The sequence below is a fragment of the Akebia trifoliata genome, chromosome 3 (assembly GCF_017979445.1).
Source record: "Akebia trifoliata isolate Shusen 1 chromosome 3, ASM1797944v1, whole genome shotgun sequence".
In the NCBI taxonomy this organism is placed as follows: domain Eukaryota; kingdom Viridiplantae; phylum Streptophyta; class Magnoliopsida; order Ranunculales; family Lardizabalaceae; genus Akebia; species Akebia trifoliata.
The window spans coordinates 30,330,488-30,342,686 of record NC_141377.1 but is presented as its reverse complement, the minus strand read 5'-3'; the positions used below and the strand labels follow the sequence as shown (position 1 = coordinate 30,342,686).

At 36.9% G+C, this 12,199-nt stretch overlaps 1 protein-coding gene across 3 annotated transcripts in view; it reads left to right on the top strand.

The window, feature by feature from the left end:
* Positions 1-12,199, top strand: part of LOC147406331 (protein VAC14 homolog) — a 32,942-nt gene continuing 20,743 nt past the window's right edge. For 2 of the 3 annotated variants that reach the window (XM_086434282.1, XM_086434280.1), the window contains exons 1-3: positions 2-503; positions 615-728; positions 859-924. In XM_086434282.1, coding sequence (XP_086290408.1) covers positions 414-503; positions 615-728; positions 859-924 — 270 coding nt within the window. In that variant the 5' untranslated portion in view covers positions 2-413. Of the gene's footprint in view, positions 504-614; positions 729-858; positions 925-12,199 lie in introns of all 3 variants that reach the window. The other variant, XM_086434281.1, reaches the window with a different exon arrangement.

Below are 12,199 nucleotides of genomic sequence, written 5' to 3'. Positions count from 1 at the left end.
GCGTCAAACTCAATTTGGTTGAATTAGGACAGTCCCGCCGGATTCAAACCTATCCAAACTGAACATCCATCGGGTTCCATGGTTCACACCTATATGGAGATTTAGGGGGTATTTTCGTCATTGTATCTAACAATCCAAAATACATTTTCTTACCTCAATCCATTTTGTTCCAAGATTATAATCGTTGTCGAAGACGACGAACTCTATACGCAGAGACGAGAGAGAGAGAAGGGTTTTTTCGATCTAATTCGATTAGTTGTTATGTTATTGCGATCTTGAACAATCTAGATGTGGTCAAATTGGATCATCTTGCTCGATTCGTGATCTGGTGTTTTAAAAGCCCTAGAGATGTTTCGATTCGAGGAAGAGAAGATTCGGAAACGAGTTTAAGTATCTGCAAATCCTCAGGTTCCATGGCTGACGGTCAGTCCGTAATTCCGACATCTGTTCTTCGGAATCTGGCAGAAAAGCTATATGAGAAGCGCAAGAATGCCGCGCTGGAGGTTTTTGTTCCTCTTTCATCTTCAATTTCGTTTTTTTTTAGTAGGATTTTACTGGATTTATGTTCATTAATATCTTTAATTTTGATTGAGAAATATGAAATTGTGTTTCAGATTGAAGGAATTGTGAAGCAACTCACTGCTGCAGGAGATCATGATAGGATTACGGCTGTGATCAATCTGTTGACTAGGGAATTCACGAACTCACATCAGGCGAATCATCGGAAGGTTTGTTATTTGGTTTAAGTTTGATGTTTTATACTTGAATTTATTAATAGCTTGAATTCCATTTTTGGGTGTTTTATGATTGGTCATATTAAAGTTTGAATTCTGATTTATTTGATCATTTTTTTTCCAGGGAGGATTAATAGGACTTGCGGCAGCGACGGTTGGTTTGTCAACGGAAGCTTCTCAGCATCTCGAGGTATGGAATTCAATTTTGAAGATCGCACATATTTGTTATATTAACATTAAGTATCTGTTTGATTACATATTAACAAATTTATATTCTAGGTAGTTGGTCTTCAGATCTATATCTAGTTTATTTTATTATTATTTATTGTTATTTTTTAAAATCTAAATTATATGCTTCAACCTCAGACACCCCCCATTTGAATGTAGCTGACAACAGTAGAGCTCGAGAATTGACGTGTATTCGAAATATAGGACATAATAATTAGGGGCAGAGCTAGGAGTTTGTCTACGTGGGGGCAACAAAGACACTTAGATTTTAATTTTTTATTTTTTTGTGGCGGCAATAGCGGTGGATTTTGTTTCCTGCCACTGTTATCCGCCACAATGGCATATAAATCTTATGATAATAGGTTTAAAAAAATCTTGTGAGGGAAAGTGCCCCCATTGCCCTCACTCTAAATCCGCCCCTGTTAATAATCGATACGAGAATAATCGCTTGAAGCACCAAGATCACTAGTATTTTTTCTGCTTGAGCTTGATCCCTATCCCATTTTTATATTTGTAGATGTAGATGAGGAATAATGGCCCCTTACTTGCCTTGTTATTCTATCAAGCGATGGAACAAAAAATGACAAAGTCTTTCTACTTATGTTACATTCAATAAGCATGAGCGATTGAAACTTCCAAACCTAACGAAGCAATGAATTTCTTGGGGCCACCCTCCAGGGTCTGGTTGACCCTTGATTCAACCAGTTGCACGCAGGATTTTCCGAGGGGGCGGTGCGTGTGACTATGGGATTAGTCTCAATTGAAGGGTGGGGATGCCCACGATAAGCAAAAAAACAAAAAAGCGATCGTAACAAAAACTTGAGTTCCTTTTGGATTTCCTTCTTGATCAATGACAATTGCTACATGGTTATCATATCTTATTCTCATGGTCTTTGAACGATAGAGTTCTGTATACGTACGCACAATTACAGCTAAGATCACTTTTGATCTTTCTAGAGGAAGTTTAAGTATTTTTCTCTCTGGTGGTTGTACACAAAAGACTTGATTGCATTTTCAGAGGGAATCTAGTGAATCCTTACAATTCACATTATTTTGTAGGCTTACATTTTGTTGTGTTCTTATCCACTTTGTGTCTATGTGGTCATTGTATCTTGGCTTCAATATGGAAATTATATATTTAACCTAAGTGGGATATGAGTGATTCTACATAATTTTGGACTGGATATTGTTTTTTCCTGTAAGACATGGATACATGGTGTCAGGCATAGTAATCCCGAAGTAGGTATGCTGAAGGTTCATATAGTTGTAGATTACTCAGAAGTAAAACATAGTACCTGTTTCTTAGAAATAAATATAAAGAATTGTAACACGTACACTATGTGTTGGAGATTGGTGCACCAGTAGCTGTGACTTGATTTGCACCTATACCGGTACCTCACTTGTGTAATGTGGAGTAATATTGTTGCTTTGATGAGTAATCATTTGCTTTTTAATTTATTGAGTAACCACTGGTTCTACAAATGATAGGAAAAAGTCGGAGTACAATAATTAGGGAGTAACATTCTCGATATACAAAGAGCTTCTATTAGCACTTGTTGGGAAACAATATCTTCTACTTCATTAGCTTCTATTCTGAGAAGATGAATGATCCTCTAGATTCCTTTAGGATGTGGTCAAGTTGTATTATGCTCCGCTCCTCTTTCCCTACACACTCATTTAAGGGAACTACAAATATCAAGTTTCTATTGAGAATGAAGCATTCCTTTCAAGAAGTTATTCTTTCAATCATTGCCTTTTATTTCTTTAGAGCAAAATCTTCAAGGAATTCAGAGGGATCTTCTTCGAGGATCTCTTGTTTAAGTAGTATCTTGTTCAGATTGAATATTTGGTGTTTGATATGGCTTTGCTTTGCTTTTTTTTTTTTTTTTTTTAAGTTTATATAGTTAAGTGGCCTCCTTGGCCGCTTTCCTTTTCCTTTTCGTGTTCATTAATAAATAAAGATTTATCTATCTATAATTAGAAAAAAAAAACAAAATTCCATTGAGATTTACCTGAACGTAATAACTCATGCATCTTTTCGACTTTTCCCAAATTGCATTTTTAATATTATTATCTAGTTGAACTTAGGTGCATAAATTTTAATTCTATGATTTTACTGTAATGCTAGTTTACTAGATGGAAGCACATCACTTAGTATCTGAACTTTTTTCTGAATAGTGTAGAACATTTGATTTGCAATAGAAAGGGAGCATACAATGCAAAAGATGGTTGAGGGGACCAACCTTGTTATGATGGAACTTATGGCCAAATACAAGCCTATCATAATTAACCTGTTTATAATATGTTGATCAATCTACTAATTAAGCAAACAATCCTACCCAAAGACCTCAACGTATCACAATTGGTATCGTTCTCCACAAAATCTTTTCCTTGCAAGTAAGAAAGGAGACTGCCACCTTTTTGGAATAGGGAAAAAATGATTTGGGAAAATGCCCAATGTATATCAAAAAACCTGAAATGGGACCGAATAGGCAATGCTATCTCTATTTTTTTTTTTTTTTTGAATAGTTAAGATTTTATTAATAAAAAAGACGGGGACAAGAAGGCCCCTAAATACAAGAACTTATCAAAAGAGGAGAAAGAAAAGAAAAAAAAACCCACTAAACTGCCTCCAAATTACAAATGTACTTCCATCTTACAATGACGTCCTTGAAAAAGATCCCCTTAAATTCCTTGAAAACCTTTCCCCCAAAAAATAACAAGCCCAAAATAGACAAAATGAGATCCTCTGACTGCAACTCTTTTCCTTCAAAAGTGCGTGTATTCCTCTCCTTTCACAACCCCCAAGAGATAGCAAAGGGAAGGAGGCTCCAATATATCCGTTTTGAAGGTCTTAAGGAGAAACCTCAATTCATCCAAGAACTAAATAGCGCCCCTATGGTCCTTGGGAAACAACACACTATACCAAAAATGCCAAGGAAACGATACCAAACATGACACGTCATAGCACAATGCAAAAGACGGTCTCCTCATTTTGGTAGCACAATAAGCAATTGTTTGGAGTTTGGAAACCTCTTCTAATTAGTTGATCCATAGTGGTGAGTCTTCCCATCGTCGCTAGCCAAACGAATACCAAAACCTTGGAAGGAACTTTGCCTCTTAGATAAAAGACATCGGAAAGAAGGGGATTGACATTGTAAGATTTGCTCCATGCATGGATCTCATTGAGAAGACTCCATCCGTTGTTCCTTCTCAAATCTTGTGATCCTTTTCCTTTGATTCAATCAAAATTGCCTCCAGAGTTTCTTGAACCTCTCCGCACTACTACATTCCCAATCATTAAAGTTCTGTTTGAAACCAAAGTCCCACGCTCTATCCACACCGCCACCAACCAAGAAGGAATTAATTGATCGATCTTTTTTTATTGGACATAACATATAAATTTGGGAATGCCTCCTTGAAAGCAATCTCCCCACACCATCTATCCTCCCAAAAGTGAACCTTGTTTCCCCTTCCCACCTTAAACTTCACCTTCTTTCCTTAAATAATGTCTCTTTAGAATGCCCTTCCACACCCCACAACCAGTACCTCCTTTAATTTCACCACTTTCCCAACCGAACTCTTTCATGCCAAATTTTTGAGCCTCTACAATTCTCCAAAGACTGTCTTCCTCCTCACCAAAACGCCACAACCACTTTGCTAACAATGCCGAACTCATGTTGGCAAAGTTTCTAAAGCCCAAACCCCCCTGACACCTGGGAAGACAAATCTTATTCCAACTCACCATGTGGTACTTTTTTCAGTCCTCCCTATTATGTCAAAAGAAATCTCTACAAATCTTTTCCATCTTTTGTTCCCCAACGATAATAAGGATACATAGTAGTTCGGAATGCTTGTCAAGGTGTTTTTGATTAAAGTGATTTTTCCCCTTTTCAAAGGTGCTTAGCTTTCCAAGAACTAAGTCTTTTTCCTATTCTTTCTAAGATTGGATCCCATATCTCTTTGCTTGAAAAGTTTGCACCCAGGGGAAGACCTAGATACGAAGAAGCCAAAACTCCTACTTTGTAGCCAACCGAAGCCACCAACGTTTCCATTCCAAACACATCGGCAACCGCAAAAATCTTGCTTTTCTTCAGATTGACTAGAATCCTGGAAAATGCCCCAAGACACTCAAGGATACAACTAAGAAATCTCAATTGCGACATTGAGGAATCCAAGAACACTAGAGTAGCATCCGCAAAGTGGAGGTGAGACAAGATTTGGCACCCTGTGACAAAAGCCCCTTGGGAAGGACCTATGATCGCATGAATCACCTTTTTCAACCTTGAAGCAAGGATTTTTGACAGTATCTTGTACATCGACCCCACAAGGCTTATCGGCCACAAATCAACAATATCCTCAACTCCTATTTTAGGGATTAATGCTACAAAAGTGCAATTCAGCCCATGATCCAAAAAATCTTTGCCGCTAAAACTTCTCCAAAACTGCTAGAAGATCAGACTTAACTATCTCCCAACACGTTTTGAAACAAGTCATGGAGAACCCATCTGGACCTGATGCTTTGTCATCTACCATATCATACACAACCAACCGAACTTCTTCTTCCTCGAAAGGCCTTTCAAGCCAAATCATCTGCTCCCTTGGGATGCTATCAAATTGCAAATTATCAAGCAATGATCGAGCAAAAAACTTCTTCGTATAAAAGTCTTTATAAAAATCCATCACCCCTGAAGCCACCTCATCATCTCCCACTCTCCACTCTCCACTCACCTTTAGTTTTGAGATATGATTCACTCTACTATGATAACTGGCCATTCGATGAAAAAACCTCATATTGTTGTTCCCCTCCTTGAGTTACCTGATCCTCGATTTCTGCTTCCATAAGATTTCATTCATTGCAGCGACCTTTTGAAAATTTACCCGTAAGTCTTCCCTCTTTTCCCAATCCTCAATGTCCAACTTCCCCATCTCCTCTATTCTATCAAGGCTTTCAATCTCCACCATAATTGCTTTTAGTTTAGCATCTATCGCACCAAATGAGTCTTTATTCCACCTTTTTCAGCTTTTCCTTCATTGCTTTCAACTTACTTCTAAAAAAAACACTTGGTCACCCTTCAAATGGTAGTTCCTCCCACCAAGAATGAATCATCTTCTTGAAGTTGGGATGTGTAGAAGATCAAATTAGGGTTTAGCGAAGAAAAGAATGAAGAAAGTGGGAGGAGTCGAACTGGACTCTCTCACTATGAATCGTGGTATATTTATAAAACTAGAAAAAATGAAATTACACATATGCCCTTATGGCACATATATAAAATATCGATATATCTAACACTCCCCCTCAAGTTGGATAATATATATCATATAATCTTAGCTTTTTTACATAGAAAAGTAACCCTATCACTTCCCAACGACTTAGTAAATAGATCAGTAAGTTGATTTTCGGACTTGACATATGTTGTGGTAATTTCACCACTCAGAAGCTTCTCACGAACAAAACGATAGTCCATCTTGATATGTTTCGTCCGCTCGTGAAACACCGGATTGGAAGCTATATGCATGGCTGTCTGGTTATCACATAAAAGTCTCATATGTATCTCTATTGTGAAACCAATCTCTTGGAGAAAAATGTCTCAACCAAATAAGTTTACAAGAAGTATGAGACATGACTATATTCAGCTTCTGTACTTGATCTGGCCAACACTATTTGCTTTTTCATGATACAAGATTACCTCCTATGAAGGTTAAATTACCTATGGTAGACCTCCTGTCTGAAGGAGAACTAGCCCAATCTGCACCTATATATCCCTCAATTCGAGTATGACCATTAGGCTTGTACAACAAACCATGCCTTGGAGATCCTTTTAGGTACCTCATAATACGTTGTACAACTATTCAGTGTGGCATCCTAGGTGCTTTCATAAATTGACTCACAATGCTAACAACATGTGAGATGTTTGGTTTTGTGATGGTGAGGTAATTCAACTTTCCAACTAACCTCCTGTATCTGTTGGGATCATCAAACACATTTCCCTGTTCAACTATAAGTTTCAACTTATGATCCATGAGGGTACTCACTGGTTTGGACCAAAGTAATACTGTCTCTACATAGACTATCAACAACACATCTCCCTTTTTAGTTTTCTGATGGAAAACTGAATGATCTGTTTGACATTGCATTATCCTAAATGCAATAACCACATCACTGAACTTACTAGACCAGGCCTGTGGAGATTGTTTGAAACCATAGGGTGCTTTTTGAAGCTTACACACTTTCCCAATTTCTCTCAGGAGCAACGAACCTAGGTGGTTGCTCCATAAACACTTCCTTATGTAAATCACCATGTAGGTAGGAAGGCATTTTTAACATCTAACTGATACAATGGCCAATTAAACATAGCAATTATTGCAATCAACACTTGAACCAAAGTAATTTTCGCAACTGGAGAGAAAGTCTCAGCATAGTCAACTCCAAAAGTCTATGTGTATCCCTTAGCAACTAAATGAACTTTCAATCTATTAACTGTACTATCAGGATGAAATTTAACAATGTAACCCACGTACAACCAACAACATGCTTCTTAGAAGATAAGAAATCAGAGATCAAGTATTATTATGATGTAGAGCATCCATCTCATCAACCATACCTGGCTATCATCTCGAGTGAGATAATGCATCTTGGAGATTCTTAGGAATATAAATAGAAAAGACTGTGGAGAAAAAAAAAAAAGACATTGAAGAAGATAATGAAGCATAAAAAACAAAATTAGAGATAGGATGTCTAGTAACACAGAACGGGTATCTTGCGAATAGCAATAGGTAATTCACAAGAAGATGAAGCAGTATCCATTACCTGGACGAAATGAGGTACTGGTACAAGAGGTGGAGATGGATCTTCAGCGGCAAATAAGTTGGTGCTGGCAGTGACGTAATGGTTCTCCTGTGATAAACTCGAAGTAGTGGAGCAGGACTGGGTTCAAAAATAGGATCATGAATAGGTAAAGGAATACTCTCTAATGTAGCATCAACAGATGACCCAGTAGAGAAGTATGGTGTAGACTCGAAAAATGTAACATCAACACAAACAAAGTGTTTGCGTAATATGAGACTATAACATCGATTACCCTTTTGGGTACGAGAGTACTCAAGAAACACACATTTCAAACTCTTGGGATCTAATTTGTCACGACTAGGACCCAAGTGATGAACAAAACATACACCCAAAAACATGAGGAAGATGAAAAATAGGACAATCAAGAAATAAGATTTGATGTTGAAAAGTACCATCAAGGACAACAATAAGCATACTCTTGATGAGATGACCAACAATAAGCATAGTTTTACTCCAATAATATTTAGGAACCTTCATTTGAAACATTAAGGCACAAGCAACCTCAAGAAAGTGGTGATTTTTACGTTTAGCTACTCTAGTTATTGAGGGGTATGAACATAAGATGATTGGTGAATGATATCGTAAGACTGCAAATAAATAGTATAACGAAAAAAAAAAAAAAAATTCTTTTTAATTATCAGAACGTAAAATGTATAAAGAAGTACCAAATTGGGTTCGAATTTCCACATGAAACTGTTGAAATATATTAAATAACTCAAAACGATTCTTCATTAAAAATAACCAAGTCATCCTTGAATAGTCATACACAAAAATAACAAAATATTTAAAACCTACGTAAGAAGTATCGGGGGAAAAGACACTGGATTCTCTACGACTCACACAAAGTGGAAAAGACACTTGATGATGTTTGCTAAACTGACACGCTTCACAATTAAGTGTGAAGTCTTTATTTAAAGTAGGAACTAGACTCCGTAAAACACGAGGAAAAAGGATGTCCAAGCCGACAATGCCACTAAAAGGTGATAGAAGATGAATAAAGAATTGCTGGAATCGGAGCACTGTCGAGAAGATATAGACCATCTACTTCACGCCTGCCTCCAATCATCTTTTTCATCTTTAGATCTTAAAATATACTGAGAAGGGAAAAATGTCACTGAACAACCCAATTTCTTTGTAAGTTGACTCACAAAAAGAAGACTAAATGGAAATTTAAGAACATAAAATATTAAAGACAAAGAAAGATTAGGATTTGGTTGTGAATTTCCTAACCCAACAACTTTTGAAAATGACCCATCAACTAATTTAACGTTTTGACAAGAAGATGTAGAAAAAGATGATAATGGGTGAGAATTACCTGTTATATGATTTAATGCACCAAAATCATTGATCTAGAGGCTCGTAGATGATAGTAAACAAGTGCATACCTTACCTGTCCAGGCTAAAGTAGTAGTAGCTAATGAGTTGGAAACTAATTTGTCATACTCCTCTCGAGAAAGGACAATGCATTTTTTCTCTATACTCTTGTCTGATGAAATAAGAAGCTGAATAACATCCTGAGCCGAAGATAATGATGCCTGAGGGACAACTGGTCCTCTCATGAAGATCCTAACAAAAGTCAATAGTGTGCCCATTCTTACTAAAATGAGTACACTTTCGGGTTCCACAACCTCCCCCTAAATATTTACTTCCACCTCTACCTCCACGACCACTACCACGTCCCCCACGACTACCTCTATGACCATGACCACGACCACTACAATCTCCAATGGTAACTAAAGCAAAACAATCACTCGTAGGTTGATCACTGTCTAATAGAGTGGTCCTCTTTAGCCTAGAGAAAACATCTATCAAGGAAGGAAGATCAGGATTTCCTAAAATCTGAGACTTGACTGCATCATACTCTGATTGGAGGGATGAAAGAAGACAAATAACATCCATATCCTTTCTTTGCTTCTATATTTGAAAGATATCACTGGAAATTGGTTGATATTGATTTAGCTCTTCACACATACGCATTAATGAAGCGAAGGTTTGATCCAGAGTTTTATTATCTTGTTGTAAAGAGAAATATTGCTGAGTGATCTCATAAATTTGGGTAATATTATTGGATCTCGAATACATATGCCTCATTCATTCCCAAATCTCTATGACCACGACCACTACAATCTCCAATGGTAACTAAAGCAAAACAATCACTCGTAGGTTGATCACTGTCTAATAGAGTGGTCCTCTTTAGCCTAGAGAAAACAAATCTCCTTCGTAGTATCCAAAAACATAAAGTTACCACTGATACCATGTAGAAGATCATATTAGGGTTTAAAGAAGAAAATAATGAAAAAGTGGGAGAAGTAGAACTAGACTCTCTCACTATGAACCGTGGTATATATATATAAAACTAGAAAAGAAATGAAATTACACATATGCCCTTATGACACATATATAAAATACCGATATATCTAACAAGATGCAATAATCACATATTCTCAAAACGGAATGGAATCGGATGACTTCTTGCTTTTTCCTCCTTCAAACAAATAGGGCAATGATCCGAGGTTGGATTTGATACAGATTCCTGTACAATATGCTCGAACTTATCCTCCCAGTCCACCGGAATCAAGAAACGACCCAACTTATTAAGAACAGGGCTATCTTGGTGGTTTAACCAAGTAAATTTCCCACCACAAAGAGGAATATCCACCAAGGCATTTCTATTAACAAACTCTCCAAAACAACGCATCCTAGAAGAAATCCTTGACCCAACAAGAATCGAATAACATTAAAATCCATCCTAATGCACAAAGGCAAACCCCACCACACACTAACATTGTCCAATTCTTCCCAAAATTGAGTCCAATCTCGAGAACGGGAGGGGCCATATACTGCACTGAAAATAATAATGCTATAGAATGAGGTAATCAACCATCATTTTTTTCCAATGCAGCAACCAAAAAATGCCCCTTTGGAAAGGATTTTATTTCCTCAAATAATAGTTTTAGGGAAGTTAGAAGTATGCCTATCTAGCATTTGATGAGAAGATTCTTATCTATATGTTTTGATAGTAGAATTGGCTTATAACAACGTTTTGTGCACAATTGGAAGGAAGCAACTAAAACCCAACAATAAAAATAGATGGCAAACATCAATGAGAAGAGGTAGGGAGACCTTTTCAGAAGACGGAGATTCTGGGACTGGAAAGGGTGGTTCTTACCAATTTTCAATGATGAACTCAAATGGCCTACGAAAAATGAATCGATGGATCAAAGTTGGAACTGCCTGCAAGCCATGGGTTGCAGATCATTCAAACTTGATCCGATATGAGATCCATGTGTTTTCTGAGCAAATGAGTGCAACATAGTATTCTTCATAGAGTTTGCAATACAAGAAATTTAATGAACAACAATTACAACAAAGACATTTCAATGGGATACATGGATAGTGGTTCTAAACTGAAAAAAAAAGGAAAGAAAAATTGTGTGTGGGATCTATTGCATGGTGAATGCGTGAAGAAAAATTGAACGAATAAAGAAAAAAGTACTTAAACTTGGCATTCTTGACTATACTACCTGTCGGAGAAGTGGTACAGGAGCTTAAAGATTGGTTTAATGATCAAGTGTCTGATGCATGTTTAACTTTGTTTTAGACTTAAGTGATTTAAACTGATACCAAATTAAACAAAAAATGTGAGAAGTGAAGGTAGGAAAAGAAGAGAAAACACAGACCTAAACTATTTTATATATAGAGGACAACCATGTGAAAATATAACTTCTTTGCAGTATGGGATTAAACCCAGTACATCCTAAAAAATAGTACATTTAAGTTTTATTTCTCACACACACATCAGTCACACTCCAAATCTTCAATTGGAATAAATTTGCTCCTTTCTCAAGTAGTTTCATTTGCCCTCCTCTGTGTTATAGTTCACTTATGATTAGTAAGAACTTGTTGACTTTCATTGGTTTTTTACATAGAATGAATTGAGTAAAGTTTTTGAAAGGAAAAGGAAAAGTGAAAATCCAAAGATTAATGAATGAAGATGCCAACTATGTAAGTTGGTTAAGTTTGTGACCGGTGATATCAAACCAGGACCAAAACCTGTCAGAAGTATACCTCATTATCGTCATCAAAGCCTCCCAAGGATTTGGGGTCAGCTATACTAATCATGTTCCTCCATTCAGAGCCATGCCTTCTGCTATTGAAAGTGTGTTCATATCCACTTTCACTATCTCAATCCACGTTCTTTTGGGTCTTCTTCCCGCTCTTTTAGAACCTTCAACTGGAATATTTCCTTTAATTGGGCTGTAATCAGTCATTGAACATGCCTAAACCGTCTCATGTCGCCAATATATCTATCAATAAGAGGTAAAATCCAAAGCTCTACAAAAATAAAAAAATCCAAGGTACTGTTCCCTTTGATTGTTCAGCATCC